Raw genomic sequence first — 23622 nt, forward strand, 5'->3', positions numbered from 1 at the left:
AGAGTTGTGCTGCAACTAGAAATTTGTAGAATGGAAAGGCAAACAGTGCAAGAAAAACTAGGCTGGTCTGGCAAAGACTGTGGAGTGAGAAACACCATTAAATATTTAAAGTCTAACAAAATTCCTTCTGTTCTAAAGATGAGTTACAAAGAGGAGTCATACCAGACTTGACATGTTAACCCTGTTTCTCTTTGCACAGGTGCTGCCAGACCTGCTGAGTTTCTCCAGCACTTTTTGACCGTATTTCAGATTGCCAGCATCCACCCTACTTTGCTTTTGTTTCACATCACCTGCCCACTCAAACATTAGCTTTGCTGCCTGGAATACTCAGGGATAGCTTTCCAGGAGCTTGCTGGAGTGTGTTTATAAGTCCAGGGTGGCCTGTTGCATCTTCTTCCCATCAATCATGAGAGTTGTGCTGCCAAGCAACCATGTTGGATTGAATAGGAAGGAGAGTGTCAGCTGGAAGTATATGAGTGTTACTAAGAGAGTGTGATAAGCCTAAGAGTGAGGTGGAGCCATTAATGAATGATAGCCATAAATCACAATAGCTTAAGTTTGCTGAATGGGGTTTGGTGTGGTGCTTTGAACATCATGTCAAGTTATTGTTGAGGTGGGATTTGACATACATTCATTAACCTCCAAGGTAAAAACAATGACTGCAGATGCTGGAAACCAGATTCTGGATTAGTGGTGCTGGAAGAGCACAGCAGTTCAGGCAGCATCCAAGTAGCTTCGAAATCGACATTTCGGGCAAAAGCCCTTCATCAGGAATGAAGGCAGTGAGCCTGAAGCATGGAGAGATAAGCTAGAGGAGGGTGGGGGTGGGGAGAAAGTAGCATAGAGTACAATGGGTGAGTGGGGGAGGGGATGAAGATGATAGGTCAAGGAGGAGAGGTGGAAAAGAAGATAGGCAGGTAGGACAAGTCCGGGCAAGTCAAGGGGACAGTTACTGAGCTGGAAGTTTAGAACTAGGGTGAGGTGGGGGAAGGGGAAATGAGGAAACTGTTGAAGTCTACATTGATGCCCTGGGGTTGAAGTGTTCCGAGGCGGAAGATGAGGCGTTCTTCCTCCAGGCGTCTGGTGGTGAGGGAGCGGCGGTGAAGGAGGCCCAGGACCTCCATGTCCTCGGCAGAGTGGGAGGGGGAGTTAAAATGTTGGGCCGCAGGGCGGTTTGGTTGATTGGTGCGGGTGTCCCAGAGATGTTCCCTAAAGCGCTCTGCTAGGAGGCGCCCAGTCTCCCCAATGTAGAGGAGACCGCATCGGGAGCAACGGATACAATAAATGATATTAGTGGATGTGCAAGTAAAACTTTGATGGATGTGATCAGGTCATGGGAGCTAGATCCCTTGCACTGACCTCCAGAGCAGCACAGCCTCCTTTTCTTTCAAGTGCTTGTTTCAAGAGCTGACCGACATTCCTCACAACTGGTATTCAGCCACCCAGCAGCATGTTTAGCAGTGGGCTGCACACGTAGAAATTCTGGAGATGAACAAGGAGCTTGTGTACTACCTGCACCACTTCCGTTGGCACTGGAGAAATCACAATCCCTATGCGCACTAATCCTATCTTCAGCCATTGGTTATCAATGCCCCAACCAATAAAGGCGTCATCCACTGTGTGGACTTGGGAGAATCTCAGACTGAATTCCCAATCTGTCCTGCATTGGCTTCACTGGGTACACAGTGACGGGAGCTCCAGTTAGGTTCCAAAAGATGAAAGTGAAATATAAAATGAGATCAGCGGCAGGATTAGTGCCAGTTATTATGTCTTCTGTGGTAATAGTTATCAGTGTTCACTGCCTTGGTTCATGAAGGTGAAGAATAGCCACTTGGACAAGAGATCTGCCAACATCTTAGCATGTTATCCCACATCTTTCCCTCACCTAATTGGGAAAAATAAAACAGAAATGTTATTGGGAATATTGCAGATCCTATAGATCCAACTTTGATATTCATCCTTCAGAGCCACCCAAATGAGATACTGTCCCATCAAAGTGAGTCAGTTATGAGAAATGTTCTGTAGCTGCCAAATTTTAAGCAGGAAGAATTTTTACTTTTTTTTGAGGTTAATAAATGTTCACATTTCAAAAAATGTTCTGACTAGCTAGTTTGTTTTATTTAATGGCCTGTGGTTTAGAACAGAAGAGGAAGAACCTCAACTGAAGGGATACAGAGGAACATTTGTAGATAGCTGGCTATCCTGTTCCCTAGGGAGATGATGGAAAAATCATTGCTTCAACTTGGCGAAGGCAATTTACTGTTAGTCATTGAAGATTCTTTTTCATCAACTAAACAAATTAATACTTTGAAGTCTGGTGATTACATAAAACTGGCCCAAATATCCTCAATCCTCCTCAGCACAGAAGGCAAACAAATCAGACAATTTTAGACCATCTGTTAATAACTACACATTTTTAAATATTTGAGTTGTGTTACATCTTGCCAGATAAATGGGACAAAAGAATTGTGTTTTATTTCACATTTGGAACAATTATGACATTTTTCTTCATTATGGCACAGTCTGTTAACGCATGACCTTTCTTCAGGAGAAAAATATTTATTGAGAGCTAGCGGTCCAGAAAAAACAATGAGTTGGATGGTTCCTTCCTGCTGTGTGTTGCACTGCAGCCTGTTCTGTATAAGGGGGTGGCCAGCAGATGGCGTAGTCCTTGACATGACGAGGAAGACATCTTTAACCTTCTGATCTGGTTTCATCCAGGCACAATCAGTCGAGCAGAGCGGTCTCTATGCCCAGCAGGGTCGTACAACCCAACTTCCGCAGTACCCGGGTATGCAGCAATCACAGGTAGGCATTTCAGGGACCAGAATTCTGACTGGAACATAATTGTCTCAGGAACATCAAAACCATCCATTTTCCACAAATTCAAAAGAACTGTCCACTTCCACATCATCATTCCTCCGATACGCAGGAGAATCCATATGCCTCTCGAGTGGATTTCGATATCCTCCCCTCACTTTAGATTAAACATGTTACCAACATTCCCTTCAGAGCATTGCTTAGAGTAAAGACCACAATCTAAATGGTGTGCCAGTATCCGATTTACTTCAGAAAGGTTGGAGATCTTGTGTGTTTCAGAATGCAGTTCAATAAATGTATCTTCTTGCAGTAATGGTTAATGGAGACTTTTTAGGCTGGATTATGGTGGATTTACTAGGAATCAACCTAGGACATTTGCTTTTCAGATGTGCATTAATGATCTAGATTTTTCAATGCAGGGGAAAGTATCAAAGATTGCAGATGGTACTAAATTTGGAAGCATTGTAAACTGTGATGAGAATGATTTAGATTTAGAAAAGCAGACAAGTTGGTAGAATGTGCAGATGGGGTGCAGATGAAGTTCGATGCAGAGCAGTGTGAAGCGATACATTTTGGTAGGAAGAGCATGAACAGACACCTATAAGATAAGGGATGCAATTCTAAAGGGAGTGCAGGAACAGAGGCTCCTGGGTTTATATATGCACAGATCGCCGAAGATAGCAGAACAGTTGAAGAGTGCAGTTTATAAAGCATGATGTCTCCTGGGCCATACTAACACATAGAATACAAGAGCAAGGGAAACTTGTATAAGACACTTTGTCTTCAGCTGATGTATAGTTCTGGGTACCACATTACAGAAAGGGTCTAAATGCATTGTTGGACAGCTCTTTCTCAGGCATCATGAATGGCCAACTATGATGTGATATGATTCATATCATACATGCAATGGTAAAATTGGGTATTTATTGGATATTGTAACTTAAATAATCAGTGACCTATTCTGAGCTTTTTGTAATTCATCGAAGATTCCTTTCCAAATGTAAAGCAGATGGTCGAAGGCTTCACTGACTCAATCTGGAAAATCATTAGTGGAAAATGGAAGTTTTTCTTGTTTCTTGGTGGTGATGTATAAAAAAATTCATTTATTTATTTGCATAAACTGCTCTTGACTTGTTTTAGTAGACCTCAACACCATCTCTATCGTCAGTGGTGGTTATTGAAAGCATATGTTTTGATGAAATCTACTTCCAAACCAATATTCTCACTAATGCTGGAGGTCTTAATATAGAATAGCACCATTTAACCACCACGTTGCTCTCCATGTGGGAATTAGGTATGAAATAGCCTGCTTGATATGCACCTTTTCCACTGCATGAAACATCCACTCCCCCCACCACTGACGCTCAGTAACAGCAGTGTGCACCATCTACAAAATGCACTGCAGAAATTCACCAACATTTCTTCAACATCCCCTTCCAAACCAATGACCACACCATCTGGAAGGACAAAGGCTCTTGGGTCACCACCATCTGCAAGTTCTCCTCTGGTAGGGTGGACTGTGGCTCAGTGGTTAGCAGTGATCCCTCACAGCGCCGGGGGACCTGGATACGATTCCACCCTTGGGCATCTGTCTGTGTGGAGCATAGAATGGTACAGCACAGGAACGGACCTTTTGGCCCACAATGTTGTGTCGAACATGTCTCCAATTTTAACTAATCCCTTTGGCCTGCCCTTGGTCCACATCCCTTCATTCTGTACATACTCATGTGCTATCTGAAAGTCCTTGAAATGCCCCAATTGTATTTGCCTCCACCACCACTACCCCAGCAGTGTGTTCCAGACTCCTACCACTCTGTGTTAAAAACAGGACTTGCCCCTCATATCTCCTTTTGTACTTTCCCCTCTCACCTTAAGTACATGCCCAATAGTATTAGGCATTTCAACTCTGGGAAAACAATTCTGACCATCAACCCTATCTATGCATCTCATAATTTTGTAGACTTGGTTCACGTCTCTCCTCAGCCTGCGCTGCTCAAGTGTAAGCAACCTGAGTTTTTCTTGCCTCTCTTCATACCCTCTAATCCAGACAGCATCCTAATAAACCTCTTCTACACCCTCTCCAAAGCCTCCACATTCTTCCTTATGATTAGAATGAACACAATACTCTTTGTGTCCTAACAAAAGTTTTATAAAACTGCAACATGACATCCTGACTCTAGTACACAGTTCACCAATTAACTCTATACTTTTCCTTAATGTTCAATCTCCCAACATGCAACACCTCACATTTAACATTGATTAAACTCCATCTGCCATTTCTCTGCCCATATCTGCAACTGATCTTTATCCTGCTGCATCCTTTGACAACCATCTACACTATCCACAACTCCACCGATCTTTGTATTATCTGTGAACTTACTAACCTACCCATTTACATTTTTATCTAAGTCATTTATATAAATCACAAACAGCAGAGGTCCCAGTACACCACTAGTTGTGGACCTCCAGCCTGTAAAACACCTTAGCATACCCTCTGTCATCTATGGGCAAGTCAATTCTAAATCCACGCAACCAATTTGCACATTCTACCCATGTCTGTGTAGGTTTCCTCCAGGTGGTCTGGTTTCCTTCCACAGTCCAAAAATGTGCAGGGTAGGGGGATTGACCATTGGGAAAATGCAAAGTTACAAGGATAGGGAAAAGGGTGGTGGTGATTTGGGTGGGTTGGTTCTTGGAGGGTCAGTGTGGACTAGATGGACCAAATGGCCTCCCTAATGTAGGGATTCTATGATTCTATCCTACTAGTCATATTTGTTTTATTCATTTGTAGGAGATGAATGTTTGTTGCCCATCCCTAATTACCGATAAGAGTCAACCACATTGCTGTAGGTCTAGAGTACGATCAAGCAGGGTGAGGCTGACAGATCTCCTTCCCAGAAGTACATAAGTGAATCAGATTGGTTTTCACATCAATCAACAATGACCATTAGGCTAGCCTTTTAGTTCCAAATTTTTATTAATTCACATTTGGGACTCAAACCCATGTCCAACAGAACATTAATGGGGAATTTAGAATTACTTGTCTGGTAATGTTACTGCTACATCATCATCGTCCTAGATTCTAATTCCTTTACCAGTGCTAGGTCAAAATCCTGGACCTCCCTTCCCCAAAGCACTATCTGTACATCAAGAACTGCTGTTACTCATGAAGGAGGCTCATCACTCCCTTCTTGAGCAATTAGGAATAGGCAATAAATACTGGCCATGTCAGTGATGCTGATATCCCACGAGTGAAGAAGAATGTGCACCATGACAGAATACTTAGCAGTGGTGTTCTTCACGTGTGCTAAGCTGAATTGTATTTCCGAGAAAATCAGCAGCTTCTCAACAATCTTCACTCCGCTATTACTGGTTCAGAGTCTGCACACAAGTCGTTAATGCTCATTCTGATGGGAATTGCACTGTATTATTTTACACTGATTTTCAGCAAGTTTTAATAAAAGGAAATGGAAACTTTAAGGAATGCAATGTCTCATGTCCCTGTGAAGTCTCATGCAAAAGCTGATAAGAAGCCTGTCTGCTGCCTGTTCCAAACATTGTTTGGTGTCAAGAACACAATAGGTTTTTAATAACTTATGCAAGTGTCACGGATCAGGAATCACAAAAGCTCTTCCCTTCTGTTTTCTATCTGTCAGGTCTTCCTCTCCCTCCCCTCTCCTCCTCCCTGCCAGCCTTTTGCCTTGCTTTTCCATTCTGGGATGGAAAGAGCCACAACTTCAGTCTCTTGGGCTGGTGAAACTCGTTCATTTCTACAGGCCTTTTATTTCCTTCTTCGTTTATTTTAAGTTTTGGCAGAACTTTTTTTTTTAAAATAGAAAATAATAAACATGAATGAAAAATGATTCAGAGTTCTCAGACCTGACAGATATCCAGCAAGCCTTGCTGTGAAGTGTACACAGCCAAGCTGCGGAGGCTGCGATTCAGTCCTCCATATATTCATTCCTGGAATGTGATCTTAGCTGATCACTGTTTTTAACCATTCTCTCAGAAAGCCCCAGTTTGGAGGACCGTTAAAAGTCAGCCATATTAGAATGCGTCTGGGCTCTCAAATTATCCAGACCGAGTTTTGGTGGCAGATTTCATAGAGCGTATGAACTAGGAGCAGGGGTAGGCCATCTGGCCCCTCAAACCTACTCCACCATTCAATAAGATAACGGCTAATCATTTTGTGGACTCAGCTCCACTTACCCACACTCTCACCATATCTCTTAGTTTTTTTTTTGAACAATAAAGGAATTATCTTAGCTTTAAAAATGTCATACCTACAGAATACCAGTGAATGCATCATCAAAATAATTTTCTTGTAGTTTCATCTGTTATTAGCATTTCCTTTCATTTCAGATTTGTTCAGCTGATTGAATTTCAGTTTCTCACTGATGTGGTAGGATTTGAACTTGCATCTTTAGATTATTAGTTTGGGTCTCTGGAGCCACGAAGTCACCCCTGGCAGTGATGCTGTCAGTTATCTGATGACTATCTATCCCTCAGTTCCTGGATTCAGTCACAGTACATACTATTTAGGTGAGATTCCTAGATGGGAGTATGCTGTGCTTCCAGAGTGAGGGAGGAGAGAGGGAGACAATTTGAGGAGAGAGCTGGGGAAATAGAGATGTTGATTTGATTGGCCGTCCGGGTAGCTGCCCTGGTATCTCTCGAAATGGAGTTGTCTAGACTTTGTATTGGAGTGAGTGACATGGTTGTCCACCCTTGGTTGTTTATTCAGGCGCTGCCTCATGGGTACACAGCGTACAGTACGCCGATGCCTTTGCAACAGCAAGCTGGAAATGGCATGCTGTCGCCCAACTACAGTGCCAGGCCATACCAGGCTGCTCACTCTAACCCAGCTCTCGTGGACCGGATCAGACAAATGCAGCAGCAGCCTAGTGGTTACATTCACCAGCAAGCCTCTCCCTACCCACCAACCCTTCAGGGCAATCAACGGTAAGTGCCTTCTCGTTGTTTATTTGTGAGTTATGCAGCATGTAAATAGACCCTTCGGTCCAACTTGTCCACGCCAACCAGATATCCTAAATTAATCTCATCCCATTTGCCAGCATTAGACTGTATGCCTTCCTATTCATGTACCCATCTAGATGCCTTTTTAAATGTTAGGCGTCGCAGGACACCAGGTTATAGTTCACTAGGTTAACTTGGATCGCAAGCTTTCGGAGCACTGTCCCTTTGTCAGGTGCAGACGTCTGACTTTGTCCACCCCAGTCCAACACTGGCACCTCCATATCATGGCCTCTAAAATGTTGTAATTGTACCAGCCTCCACCAACTCCTCTGGCAGCTCATTCCATACACGCACCAGCTTCAGTGTGAAAAATTTGCTCCTTTTTAAAATCTTTTCCCTCTCACCTCAAACCGATGCCCTCTAGTTTTGGACTCACCCATCCTGGGGAAAAGACCTTCCCTATCCCTTCTAACCATGCCCGTCATGATTTTATAAGAGTTTATCAACCATCCTTCAGCCTCTGACTGTCCAGGAAAAAAAGTCTCAGCCGCTTCAGCCTCTCCCAATAGCTCAGACCCTCCAACCCCAGCAACATCCTTGAAAATCCTTTCTAAACCCTCAGATTGTAAGTTTGCTCGCTGAACTGGTAGGTTTATTCTTAGATGTTTTGTCACCATGCTAGGTAACATCATCAGTGAGCCTCTGGTGAAGCGCTGGTGTTCTGTCTCGCTTTCTATTTATGTGTCTTGGTCTGTTTAGGTGGGTGATATCATTTCCGGTTCTTTTTCTCAGAGGTTGGTAAATGGGATCCAAATCAATGTGGTTATTGATGGATTATCAAACCGGAACACATGACTGTCTGCATTCTTTCCCCTTTCCTTCTCACGTGGGGAAACTATGGGATTGAGACCAGGGAATCAAATAAAGAATTCAATAGTCAACTGAATTGGAACTTCAATGGAGAGCAGCACATTAGGGATGGTCAATACATGTTGACATCACTACTTCACACAAGGGTAGTGGGTGTTTGGAATGCGTTGCCAGCAGAGGTGGTAGAGGCAGGCATGGTAGATTCATTTAAAATGCATCTGGACAGATGCACGAGTAGTTGGGGAGCAGAGGGATACAAATGCTTAAGAATTGACCGACAAGTTTAGACAGTACATTTGGATCAGCTCCGGCTTGAAGGGCCGAAGGGCCTGTTAATTTTCTTTGTTCTTCTTTGTTCTAATACCCACATCCTGTGAACATCGAAAAAAAATATTCTATCCAACTGACTTGCACTTTATCTAAGTGACAATTTCGGATAGACATTCAATGAAAGGAGAGTAAGAATGATAATCCCAGTTAACTTGTCTTTATCTTTGGAAGAAAACATTCAGATCGCTTTTGCTCAGCTTGGGGTAAATTGCTGCTGATTAGACTAGATTCAATTCCCTACAGTGTGGAAACAGGCCCTTCAGCCCAACAAGTCCACACTGACCCTCCGAAGAGTAACCCACCCAGACCCATTTCTCTCTGACTAATGCAGCTAACACTATGGGCAATTTAGCATGGCCAATTCACCTGGCCCGCACATCTTTGGACTGTGGGAGGAAACCGGAGCACCCGGAGGAAACCCACGCAGACACAAGGAAATGTGCCAATCCACACAGAGGGTTGCCCAAGGCTGGTGTCGAACCTGAGTCACCACTGCCGTCCACATAGCTTGCTCTTTGGATTACTGTGTAATGCAGTTAAACCCCACACTGGCATTCCTCTGGCTGCTGAGGGCTCTTGTGTGGTAGCGTTCACACCTCTGAGCCAGGAGGTCCAGGTTCAAGTTCCACTTGCTCCAGAGGGGGGGTCATAACACACCTGAATGGATTGGTCAGAAAGTGTCCTTCTCTGGCTGCTGACAGAGAGACTGAAAGCAAAACTGACTAAAATAGTTGCAATATTGGTTTTTCATCCACCTGCCTTTACTCTCTGTTGAATTTAGTGTACAGGGTGAAAGACTGACTTTCCTAACATCTCTTTGGTTGTCCTACCAAGGGAATTGGACTAAGATCTATCCGTATAGCACTTGATGGCCTGACCAGGGGAATCCGTTCCAGTGATATCAGTGTGTGTGGCCCCATTCATTTCTTTGCACTGACCCACCTACTGTAATGGGACGTACCAGGGCATTCTACACTCCAATCATTGATTACAGTGCATGCATTAATCATCAGATCTGCAATATTTTCTGGCCTAGGCTCTCACATCAACCTTTGCAGCAGAGCACTTTGATGGCAGCTGGACTTGATCATATGACATCAGGCCCACATGCAAACCTTGGTTCAGTCCAACTCTCGCAGGAGCAGATGAGGCAGAGACAGCAACAGCTTCGACAGCAGCGACTCCTACAGGTGGGAACTGGTCTTGTACAAGGTGCAGTCCTGCATTGCCAACTCGAATAGCCCTGCTGTATTAATACCATAAATCTGATTTGATGAAACAAAGCAGTTCATTCAGTGGAAAAGGTGCATTTGTTTCAACTACCTAAGTGGAATAACAGCAGTGCACTGAAACCATGTGATCCTTTCCTTCCTACAGTCTGAAACCATTTTATTGGAATCATCATTAAAGTTATTCACTTCCATCAAGATATTAAATTCCAGCCGGTAATATGCACAGAAAATGGGATAAAATGTAATTTTCCCAGATTTTAGTAGTGAGTGTTTTTGTATTGTCCTTTGATCCTGTAATTAACTTGCACCTACATCTTACAAATAATGAATGATTTCCCCTTTCATAGAATCCCTACAGCCATTTGGCCCAACAAGTCCACACCAACACTCTGAAGAATAACCGTTCCCTTCTACAGCTTATGCCTGAAACGTCAGTTCTCCTGCTCCTCAGATGCTGCCTGATGTGCTGTACTTTTCCAGCACCATGCTCTCAACCCTACTCCACGTTTACCCCTGACTAATGCTCCTAACCTATGCATCCCTGAACACTATGGGTAATTTAGCATGGCCAATTCACTTTACCTGCACATCTTTGGACTGTGGGAGGAAACCCACAGAGACACGGGGAGAATGTGCGAACTGCATATAAACAGTCACTCGTGGGTGGAATTGAACCTGGGCCTTTGGCGCTATTAGACAGCAGTGTTAACCACTGAGCCACTGTGCCACCCCACCCAATTGTGCTGGCTCACATTTATTGGTATTAAACGTCATTTGCCAGATATTTGCCATTCTGCATGAGTACTAATATAATCCTGGAATATTTTGCAGAATTCTTCCATATTGACTATCTTCTCTGCAAAATTTAGAAACTGTACTATAAATGATTAATATAGTCGATGAGCAGCAGTTGTTCCTGATCTTTGTGGAGCACCACTTCCCACCTTCTGCAACTCTTGAACAGCTACCCTTTACTCCCAGTATCTGCTTTCTGTCTTGAAGTCAGTTGGCAATCCACTCTGTTCCTCGCTCCTGACTTTGCATTCTCCAACCTTATTCACCAATCTATAAAAACTGAAAGAACTGCGGATGTTGGAAATCAGAAACAACAACAGAAATTGTTGGAAAAGCTCAGCAGCTCTGTGCAGAGAAACCAGAGGTAATGTTTTGGGTCCAGTGACCCCTCCCCAGAACAGTTTCGAAGAAGTGTCACTGGACGCGAAGCATTTAACCCTGATTTCTCTCCACAGATGCTGCCAGACCTGGTGAGCTTTTCTAGCGATTTCGTTTTTTGTTGTTTATTCATTAGCCTGTTATTGTTGCATGTTATAGGAGGCCATCTGAAGGTCCAAAGAAATGACATCATTGCATTGACATTGTGCACTCACTCTGTTACCATTCAAGGAATTCAATGAGGTTGGTCCAGCAAAATATTTACTTTAGAAATCATGCTGACCATTCATTATTTCTCTTTTCTCGATGATTTTTAAAAACTCCAAATATCAAATGTCATTATGTCTGTTCTATTTTCTATTCCATTAGTAATTGAATTTCACAGGTTTACGCTATTCCAAAGAGCATTTGATATTATGTATTTGGCAAATGATTTTCTAAGTTGTGACATCCTTTGAATTTCTGCCTTCCTGTGGGTACTTAAATTTACTGTTCAGTATCACCCCCAACCAAACTTAATTTAATTCACCCATTTTAAAATTCCTCCTGATTTCACGCACCATTAATTTGAAAGCAAACACTTGACCTACCTGACAATAAAGCAGAATTGGATTAAGTTAAAATCCGAACTATAAGATCTCCAAATCCAAAAGGTCATCGGCTATAATGGTTCACAACCCCACCTGTTGTTACCCATTTAAGCTGGATAACAAACTTCCTGAACAAGGGGTTCTTTCAATCTGAAGATTTTCTTCCATGATTTCCTAAAAAAGAATCATTATTTTTCCCTTCTCAAGTGAAGGAGGTTGAACATTTCCTTGAGTGAAGTCAGTCTGAATTGGGCTGACTCTTCTGTCTATCACATGGAGAATTTCCCTGCCAGTATCACTCAACAGTGTGATAGCTTTGTCAATGCATTGATATCATCATCAGAGTTTGTAATGATGCCATTCCTTGCATGCCAGTGCTTTTTAGCTGTGAACCTGACTAGCATTGATTTTATCCTGTATTAGGCATGGTTTGGTCATGAGTCTTCCACCACAGTGAACCTTAGGCAAGAAGTTAGCTTTAAAGGAGCAGATTAAAGCCAAAGAGTAGGGAGACAGTGGCTTAATGCTAATGTCTCTGGACTGGTAATCCAGAAACCCACACTGGTGTTCCGTGGATGTGAGTGTGAATTCCAGCATGCTAAAACTGGAATTCAGTAAAACGTTTAGAATTAAAAGCTACTACAATGGCAACTATGTAACCAATTGTCAAATGTGCACCTAGTTCACTCATGCCATTTAAGGACGGAAATCTGCCAACCTTGATTAAAAATGCCAAAGAACTGCTGGTGCTAGAAATCTGCTTTCTCTCCAAAGGTGCTGCCAGGCATGCTGAGTTTCTCCAGCAATTTCTGTTTATGTTTCAGATGTCCAGAACCTGCCATTGTTAGTCATATTTTGGGATTACGTAGAGAGCCTCTTTTGGCAAGATGGTACAAATGGCCTCCTGTGGTGTTAAATTCTGAAATGTTTTGTCCGAAAGGAATAATGTTTTGTCCTGTTGTTACAGATACAGCAGCAGCAGCAGCAGCAGCAACAAAGTCAGCAAACACTAGGGTTACAAGCAGCGCAATCACAGCAAGCACTGGTGAGTGAATGATGAAATATTTCTGTGAAGACGTTTCTCAATGCCTTGAGAATGAAATGTTAGGTTGCAAATATATTTCTCACTACATTTGTTGGTTTTAGAGATTGCTTCCACAACATTCAGGCACTGCATATATAGCTCATCAGTTGACTGCTGTACTGAACATTCTTGCACGGGACTTTATCCACTATTCCGTTCACAAACCGGTCTGGCAGTTCAGTCCCCACTAGTTGACACACCCCCTCTTAACTGAGACAACTGCTTATTAACAGGGAAGTGAATACCTTGTAGTATAATCGCTAGACTATTAATCCAGAAACTCAACTAATGTTCGAGGGACCTGAGTTTGAATCCCATCATGGCAGATGGTGGAATTTGAATTCAATAATAATCTCGAATTAAGAATATGCTGATGACCGTGAGTGCATTGCCGATTGTTGGAAAAACCCATCTGGTTCACTAATATCCTTCAGGGAAGGAAATCTGCCATCCTCACCTGGTCTGGCCAACATGTGACTCCAGACCTACAGCCAATATGGTTGACTCTAAACTGCCCTCTGAATTGGTCTAACAGGCCACTCAGTTTAAAGGCAGCTTGGGACGGGCAATAAATGCTAGCCAATCATTGATGCCCACACCCCACGTGTGAATTTAAAAACAAATTGGGTAAACGGCTGGAAACACTTACCTCTACCAGAAGGGTCCATTGTAAAGGGACTTCTTAAACCATGGTAAGTGCACCAACTTCTATGGACACTAGTTACAGAGCCATAGAGTCATAGAGATGTACAGGACGGAAACAGACCTCCTTCTTCCTCTTGCATTATTCTGGTTCACAGCACTCTGTAATTGGCCATATTCCTGCCCTGTTTAAAAATGAAGATGTTACAACTCAAAAGGCAGATATGAGAGAGCTGGACACTGTCAAATTATTTACTTCATCACCAGACACTTCATCAAAGACAATGAAACAGCTCCATTTGGAAAGAACCTTGCTTTAAATATTCAATATTCTTTAGCTATTTTGTTTATTTATTATGAAATGTTTATCATTTGAATATTAAATGTATTTATTTATATACATTTTAAATATCAGTGCCATGTAGAAACCTGATCTGATAGCAATTAGCTTTCTACTCAACCTACTCAATTATTCAGCTCTATGGTAATTTCATGTCACATTGACATATCTCGGCAGCTACTGATATCGAAATCAGGAACTAATTCACTCCTTTAGAATCTTCCCTATTCCAATTTAGTCTTAATCAGACATCATACAACAAGCAAATACTTTTATTATGTCACTTCCTGCCCATATTTCTCATGGGCCAGGCCAGACTCGCTCAAAACATTTCCAGAAAGTAGCCCAGACCCTAAATTTGCCAGTTGCTTTAAGCAGGTGTTACACGGCTATTCTAGGAGGGTTACAGCTGGTCAAACCTCTTAGCTTTAAACAAAATATAATTTATTTACAAGATTGCCAAATGAAACACAAACAAAAGAGAACAGAATACCAAATAACTTCTCCTATCCGAAAGCCCAACAGATTATCCCAACTTAATGATGCCGTTCCAAATACTTGTAACAATCCCCATAAACACCCCTTGGCACAAAAGGTAAAATCAAACACAGAGTCTTACAGGAGAGAGGTCAGAGAGAGAGAGAGAGAGGAGGATCAGTATGGACCTGCTTTGGTCCAGCAACTTCACAACTGCCTGACTGCTTTCAGTGCACAGCCAGACTGCCAAAAAACCAAACCAAACCAGAGAAGAGCTGAGCTGGGACAACTGGCCACTCCCCTTGCATTGTAACCCTTTTCTTTTAAAAGCTTGAAAGCCCTTTGCCTAAGAGAGTATCTGTTAGGTGTGATCAGATTGGCCCCAAAACCCATCCAAGCCCAGACTTTTCAGAACCTGTGTTTTTACGACCTGCTGAAAAAAATACCAGGATAACATAACCTTGTTAAAGGAGCAGCATTGTCACACCATCCTCCTCTCCTCTCCTCCCCCACCTCCCCCCCCCCCCGCCCCTCTCCCCCCCACCTCTCTCCCCCCCCTCTCTCCCCCCCGTTTATAATATTCAAAGATGGCTTCATTTTAATTTTAAACTGTTAGTACTGTATATAATATTCAAAGATGGCTTCATTTTAATTTTAAACTGTTAGTACTGTATAACACACACACATACATTGCATTGACTATAAACATGAAATCATGCACTACTACATTCTGTTTGTCTGTTTTACTCCTGCCACAAAACACTTCTGTTTCTTATTCAAGTCCCAACAATGCATTGGCAATCATGTTCTCTTGTCGTGTCACATGCACAATTTTCAAGTTGAATGGCTGTAACAACAAGCTGCATTTCAACAGTCAGGCACGCTTGTCCTTAAATTTCTCCTTAGATGTTATGGTCAGCGTATATTATTGTCTCCGATACGTTACTGGTAACATAAGCATTGAAATGTTGTAATGCCAAGACCAAGCTCAAAGTCTCCTTCTCAACTGTCTGATATTTCTGCTGATGTATGTTCAGTTTCCTGGACAAATACCCGATAGGTCTTTCTGTCTTCTCACTGTCTTCCTTCAAGAGCACAGCACCGCCACCCACATCACTTGCATCGATAGCCACCTTGAATGGCTTTGGGTAATTAGATGTGGCTTATCCTGGGGCAGTGGTTAACGCAGCTTTCAGGCTGTCAAATGCCTCTGAGAGTCCACTGAACCTTCTTGCCTTGCTGTAGCAAATCATGAGTGAAGCAGCCACACTGCTAAAATTTGTACAAATTTTCGATAAAATCCCAGGGACTGGAGTACTGCTCTTTTTGCCAATGGTATGGGAAACTCCCCAATTATGTTTGTTTTTGCATCCTGTGGCCCGTTTGTCCATGTTCAATAACATGGCCCAGGAAGGTGACTTGGGCTTTGGCAAATTCACTTTTAGCTGGGTGTATCACCAAGCCTTCCTTCTGAAGTCTATCAAACAATCCTGATACATGTTGTAAATGTTCTTTTCCACGTGCGACTAAGAATCACCACGCCATCAATATATATGACACAGTTCAGTAATCCAGCAATTACCTTATTGGGTAGTCGCTGAAATGTGACTGGTGCATTTTTTAATACCAAATGACAAGGCTTTTAACTAATACAGTCCATTCAGTGTTACAAAAGCCAAAATTGCCTCTGCTCTTTCTGACAAAGGTACCTGCCAGTATCCTCTGAGCAAGTTTAACTTAGAAGTATAAGTTTCCTGTCCCAGCTTTTCAACACAGTGTTCCAAACATGAAATCAGATATGTATCAGTCTTTGGAACTGCACTGACTTTGCGATAGTCCACACATAACCGTTGGGTACCATTTGATTTTAGCACCATTACTATGGGTGAGCTCCAGTCCCTGTAACTCACTTAGATTATGTTGTCTTGCAGCATGCGTTCAATCTCCTTTTGAACCTGTGCCAACTTTAAAGGGTTATGCTTGGAAGGACTTTGCTTAATCAGAACGGCATCTCTTATATCTACACCATGTATAATTAGGTTAATACTTCCCAGCTTATTTTCACATACCTGCCCATGTGATAGTAATAACTCTTTCAGGTCATTTTGAATTTCATCTAAAAAGTAATTCAGTAATTTATCCCAATTTTTGACAACTTCTTCATTGTCCAACTTAATTTGAGCAATGTCCAATTCAGAATCATAGAATCCCTACAATGTGGAAATAGCCATTTGGCCCAATAAGTCCATTCCGATTCCGAAGAGTATCCCACCCAGACCCATTCCCCTACCCTATTATCCTAAGTAATGCACCTAACGTACACATCCCTGGACACGACGGGCAATTTAGCATGGCCAATTCACCTGACCTGCACATCTTTGGATTCTGGGAAGAAACCAGAGTACCCAGAGGAAGCCCACACAGACATGAGTGAGAATGTGCAAACTTCACACAGACAGTCACCCGAGGCTGGAATCGAACCCGCGTCCCTGGTGCTGTGAGGCAGCAGTGCTAACCACCAAGCCACTGTGTAACCTGTGAACTTGGTTCTTCCCTCTGTGTTGTAATCAATAATACAGTCTCCTTTGGCTTTCCTGTCAAAATATCTTTTGAGCGTAATCACATGACACACTGAGATTTCTTTCTGTATGGAGTCCTCATCAAATAGTTCATCTCACTCAATTTCCTTTCAATTTGATAAGGTCCACTAAACCAGAAGTAACACTAACATCTTATCCCCAATGGCAAAACTGCGAGTTTTTGATTTCTTCTCTGCTTCCTGTTTCGTTGTGTGCTGTGATACTTTTAACTGCTCTCCAGCCAACTCCCCTGCTCGATTTAATTGTTGGCGAAAAGTTTGCACAACGTGCAAATATGTGGTCTCTGAATTCTGACTTAGCAATTTCTCCTTAATCAATTTTAGTAGTCCTCTCGCTTCATGCCCAAAAACGAATTCAAATGGACTGAATTTAGTCGATTCATTTAGAGTCAAAGAGATGTACAGCATGGGAACAGACCCTTCAGTCCAACCCGTCCATGCTGACCAGATATCCCAACCCAATCTAGTCCCACCTGCCAGCACCCAGCCCATATCCCTCCAAACCCTTCCTATTCATATACCCATCCAAATGCTTCTTAAATGTTGCAATTGTACCCCAGCCTCCACCACATCCTCTGGCAGCTCATTCCATACATGTACTACCCTCTGCGTGAAAAAGTTTCCCCTTAGGTCTCTTTTATATCTTTCCCCTCTCACCCTAAACGTATGCCCTCTAGTTCTGGACTCCCCAATCCCAGGAAAAAGACTTTGTCTATTTATCCTATCCATGCCCCTCATAATTTTGTAAACCTCTATAAGGTCACCCCTCAGCCTCCAACGCTCCAGGGAAAACAGCCCAGCCTGTTCAGCCTCTCCCTGTAGCTCAGATCCTCCAACCCTGGCAACATTCTTGTAGATCTTTTCTGAACCCTGATCACAAAACGTACAAATGGAATTCCTTTATTTCAATCATCTGGATAGTCTTGATTAGAAGCCTTCAACATGGTCTTTAATGTCTGATGCCACCTTTCCAGTGCTCTCTGCAACTCGGGATGATACGCAGTAGATGTGAATTGTTTTATTCCTGACCTGTCCATGATCACCTCCAATAATTTCGATGTAAATTTCGAACCTTGATCTGATTGTATCTCTATGGGTAGTCTGTACCTAGTGAAATACTTGAGTAATTCCTCTGTTATCCTTTTCGCTGTGATATTGCTTAATGGAATGGCACCTGGAGATCGAGTAGACACATCCATTATTGTTAACAAATACTGATTCTCACTTTTTGTTTAAGGTAGGAGTCCTAAGTAATCAATTAAAGCTCTTGTAAAATGTTTCTCAGATGCTGGAATAGGTATTAAAGGTGCAGGTTTTATTACTGCCTGTGATTTTCCAATTACCTGACACGTATGGCATGTCTGGTAAAATTCAACTACATCCTTGTGTAGTCCAGGCCAGTAAAAATACTTGTGTTGTAGCTTGAGTTTTTCCGCAATCCTAAAGACCCCCTGGAGATAGCTAATACGTTACTTGCAAAACCCCCTTTCCACAACCCACTGGCAGTATGACTTGATGAACTTCTGCCTGAAAATGTGATGGTCTCCATTTCCTCATTAGGACATCATTTTTAAGATAATAACATTCAGGGGTACATTTGGATTCTTTTTCTGTGTATACCTTTGTATACAAATTGCTTTATGTTTTCATCTTTCTGTTGTAACTCAGTTAATTTATCTGAGCTAAAGATGTCTGCTTTGTCATCTACCTGCTCCTGATTTGTGTCAACCATCTGATCAAACAGGATCTCTCCTAATTTCACTTCAACTTTCATATCTGTACTCTTTGATCTCTCCTGTTTCAACTGGTGACTTTGCAACCTCATTACCTCGCAGTCAGGAAAAATCCCAGAATATGTGTTCTGCAATAGTTCAGTTGCCTGAGTTATCACTTGGTTTTCATCCAGTCCTACCTGTGAACCAGTTATATCAATAGCAAGGACAAATTGTGTCCCTGGAGCTGAGAGTTTGTTCCAGTACTCTTACCACGACTTCGCCACTCATCACTTGACAGTCTAATGTCACGTTAAATAATTCAGCACTTCTTGTCTGACCGTGAATTCCTGTTACTAGCACCTTTTATGGAAAAAGTCCTTCAGAAGTACATATCTCCTCATCTTCCAACATCACAGATTGAGAGGATCCTGTATTTAATATTGCTGCTTCTGGCCTTTGAGAGTAACCTTTACCGTTGCAGGTATATGGTTTAAGAATATCTGGCTGCTCCTCCTCCTTAACCAACCTCCAACCAGGTTGTACATTCTGGTGCAACTTTCCAGCCTCCACTGTGCTTTCCATTACCACGCCAACAAAATTCACTGGCTCATCCTCTTTTTCTACATCTGGCTTCCCAACACTGTGATTTCATGTGGCCTACTTTGTTGCAGTGAAAACACCGGAGCTTTTTAACTTCTCTTTCCCCTTCAAGGATTTCCTTTTTATCCTATGGTAAGTTATCCTTATGATCTTTACCAAGATCTACCTTTCCCTTTCCATGCGAGGATTTCTCTTTCCTTCAATTTCTACCCTCTCAGATTGAAATGACTTTGGAGACCAAACTTTGATTTATATGCTAACTCATAATCATCAGCCGCTTCAGCTGCTAATCTTGCCTTTTTAATTCTCTGCTCTTTGGCATGAGTTCTCACTACTTCAGGAAGTGACTTTTTGAATGCCTCCAAAATAATCATCTGAGAATGTCGTAGCTTTGCTCTATTTTTAATGCCCTTATCCACCAACCAAAATTACTTGGTTTGATCCTTTCAAACTCAGTGTAGGTTTTACCAGGGTCCCTTCTTAGATTCCTGAAGCATTGACTGTAGGCTTCTATGCGTTTAAAGATGGCGATCTTCACCTCCTCCTATGCCCCAGATACCTTCTCTGATAATGATGTGAATACCTCACTCGCTGTACCCATAAACTTTGTTTGAATCAACAAAACCCACAATGTCACTGGCCATTTGTTTAGCCACCTTTTCAAATGAGATGAAAAAGCTTCCACATCCTTCACATCAAATTTAGACAATACTTGAATATATTTAAACAGTTTCTCACCTGGCCTTTGGCTACCAAGGGCTTGTTCATCCTCACTCTGTTCCTCACTAAGCTTACCTTTAGCCTTCATCTCCATCCTTTTAAGCTGACTTTCTTATCTAAGTCTAGATTAGAGTGGTGCTGGAAAAGCACAGCAGGTCAGGCAGCATCCGAGGAGCAGGAAAATCAACATTTCGGGCAAAAGCCCTTCATCAGGATCTAGATTTCTTATATTAGTGCCAATTTCTGAAGTTCAAACTCCCTCTCTTTCGTCCTTTTCTCTCTTTCCATTTTTCTCTCTCCTCTCTTTCTTTCTCTATTTCTTTTTGTTCTGCTGAAAAGATTCGTTCTTTTTTTCGCTTTCCTCTGCTTTTAATCATAGTTCCTTGTCTTCTGCCTCTAACTCAAGCTGCTTCATTTTCAATTGAATTTTAGCCATCTCTAAAGATTCTGATGGTACTTCCAGCAAATGTAAATGCTGAGCTATTGCTGTAATTGTATCTCCTTTTCTCACGGAAGAAGGCAGCTCCTACTCCACCTTGTCCTTAATTGCAGCAGCATGTCCTTATTCACCTTTTGAAAAAACCCCCAAAGTCACTCCTTCCACCCCCAGAAAGCTCTTGGTGACTGAACGAGCCATTGCTATCCCAAGCACTGTTTAAACCAACCAAATTCAACACCCAAAACAAGAGGTACTAACACCTACCACTCACTGCCTTTGAGTCCAACAACCCTCATCCCAAATCAGAACCATAGAACAAATCCTGCAAAGAGCCCCCAGTCTGTCAAGGACCAGGCTAGACCCCCCCCCCCCCCCCCCCCCCCCCCCCCCCCTCAAAGCATTTCAAGTAAGTAGCCCATACTCTAAGTATGCCAGTTGTTTTACACAGGTGTAACACAGATATTCTAGGAGAGATGTAGCTAGCCAGCCCCCCTAGTTTTAAGCAAAGCAGAATTTATTTACAAGTTTACTGAATGAAACACAAAAGAGAATAGAATACCGAATAACTTAACCTATCCGAAAACCCAACAGATTAACCCAACTTAATGATGCTGTTCCAAATACTTGCAACAATCCCCATAAACACCCCTTGGCACAAAAAGGTAAAATCAAACACAGAGTCTTACAGGAGAGAGGTCAGAGAGAGAGAGAGGAGGATCAGCATGGACCTGCTTTTTTGGGTCCAGCAGCTTCACAACTGTCTGCTTTCAGTGAATAGACTGCCAAAAACCAAACCAAACCAAACCAGAGAAAAGTTGAGCTGGGAGAACTGGCCACTCCTGTTTAATTGTACAAGTTTTCTTAAAAGAATATGAAAGCCTTTTTCCTGAGGCAGTATCTGTTTGCTGTGATCAAATTGGCCCTAGAACACATCCAATCCCAGACTTCTCCGAACCAGTGTTTTTACAACCTCCTGACAAAAAACCAAGGACAACATAACCTTTGTAAAGGAGCAACATCACACATGTTCATGAGTTTAAGGGCAGGACACACTGGTCAAGGAGAAGACAAGGTGTCCAGACTTAGGCTGTGGAATTCACGATACCGGAGTGTGATGGATGCAGTGGCACTGAAGAAATTAAGAAGATAGATAGATTTTTAATTAGTAATGTGCTGAATAGTGGGACAAGAAGGTCGCATTGAGACCAAGATAAGGTCATTGAATGGTGGAGTAAGCTGAGGGGGCTGACTTGCTAACTCATGCTGCAAGTTCTTATGTTGTTGAATCCTTTCTGTTGTACTAAAGTTAAATGCTGTTAACATTTCAGCTGTTCTAAATGCTGTTTTCAAGGTAAAGTTACCAATATGGCGTCTTCGAAGAGATGAATGAAGATATTTATTTTCCAAGCTGCCTGAAGGGTTTCTAAAACCTCTGTGCGTAGAAATCTTCCTCAAAATAGCTTCAATCATTCAGACTCATTGGTTTTTTTTGACAGTATCAAAGATGATTTCTCTGATGTCATTTGCACCAATTTTGACTGCGTCTGCAGTATTTTTGCACTGAATTCGATTTCACGTGATCAGATTGTACCCTTTTTCATTTACGTTAATGACTTGTTTTAATTAAAATTGACAAAATGTCTTGGTTGTGGAGTAAAACTTATGTTTCTCATGCAAACTGTCAAAACAATAAAGAACTTCAAATTCCAAGAGATGATTTTGATGCCCAATTTGTTTAATCAATTTACTTTAAGCCTGTTTCTGAAGAATCATCCTAACTTTATCGGTGACTTTACATTCAGTAAATAGTCCAGAAGCTGCTAAATTGCTGTCCAAATTTCATTTCCCATCATAGCTTCTTGAGCTTTTCCTTGAAGGGATTGAATCTGCTTGAATCTAATTTGATTCTCCACCGTGTATGCTCAATCCGGATTAATCCCCCTGTGCTGCTAGTGAGCTTTTAACTGCTGTCACTGCTTCTTATCTATTGCGTAAATGCTAGTTTCCCTTCCTACTGGCTGGAAGAGGTTTTTATTGACTTGGTTATTTTTGGTAATTTCTCTACAGGAGGTTTCTGTTCAGATTTATCTCCTTTGCAGCAACTATTCAGCAATGTGGCTCTTCTAGCTTCTAGTTGGTCTTAAAGATGATTTTTTTGAAAACATTTTGTTGAGTTATTCTCTTCAGTGCACTTCTCCGTGTACTCCTGTATTCCTGGCCTTGAGTACACGTGGACAATAAGGTCTAAATCCAAGTCTGTTTCTTGACCTGAGACTTCACTGCTGCCATGATATTCTAAGCAGCTGATCCTGGTTGTGTGGTTTTATATCCACATCCATGAGTTTGAGTTCAGGACAATGGGACTAGAGAAGTTAAATTCAAGATCTGCTTCCACATTGAAATCTCTTTTAAACTCCATTTGTTACATATTCACACTAAATGTCCTGCTGCAAGAAGACATACCAGGTTCTAATCTTACTACTAACTTATTAAGAGGCCATCCTCTGATCTCTAGCCATCTTCCATCTTCCATCTTCTATCGATCTAACCAATTCTGCCCTTACGGTACTATTTATATCTACTGGGGTGCAGTTCCATTACATAATTACAAGGTTGCGTGGAGGCCCTTACACAACAGAAAGCATGTTCGTCATCACAGTGAGAGATTTGTGAAACCATTTCAGTAGAATACAGAGGTTTAGAAGCTTAAATCATGTGGACAGATTACCTGAGCTTTGAGTGTATTCCATTGAGTTTTGGGAGGTAATTTCAAGATGGTTTTTAGCTTAAAAGGATTGAAAGTGTAAAAGCATAAAGTCTATCTACACTGGGGTGGGGATGGGTGTGAAGGAAGAATCAAGAGGAACATAATCATAAGTATAAACTTCCATGATTCAGGGTGATGAAGACATGTAGGAATTAGCCCCAAAGGTCTGTGAACGTTGAGAGTTAAATGAAATTTCCAAGACTGAGCTTGATGAGTCTTTTTCAGGTAAAAGTATGAAAAGAAACCT

The 23622-nt window shown here is 42.0% G+C and overlaps 1 protein-coding gene across 3 annotated transcripts in view; it reads left to right on the forward strand.

Moving 5' to 3' along the window:
- Positions 1 to 23622, forward strand: part of LOC140478741 (mediator of RNA polymerase II transcription subunit 12-like protein) — a 609926-nt gene that overhangs the window by 565335 nt on the left and 20969 nt on the right. For all 3 annotated transcript variants that reach the window (XM_072572053.1, XM_072572054.1, XM_072572055.1), the window contains 4 exons: positions 2722 to 2808; positions 7565 to 7782; positions 10034 to 10187; positions 12960 to 13037. In XM_072572053.1, coding sequence (XP_072428154.1) covers positions 2722 to 2808; positions 7565 to 7782; positions 10034 to 10187; positions 12960 to 13037 — 537 coding nt within the window. The remainder of the gene's footprint in view (positions 1 to 2721; positions 2809 to 7564; positions 7783 to 10033; positions 10188 to 12959; positions 13038 to 23622) is intronic.

The sequence above is a fragment of the Chiloscyllium punctatum genome, chromosome 6 (assembly GCF_047496795.1).
Source record: "Chiloscyllium punctatum isolate Juve2018m chromosome 6, sChiPun1.3, whole genome shotgun sequence".
NCBI classification, from domain to species: domain Eukaryota; kingdom Metazoa; phylum Chordata; class Chondrichthyes; order Orectolobiformes; family Hemiscylliidae; genus Chiloscyllium; species Chiloscyllium punctatum.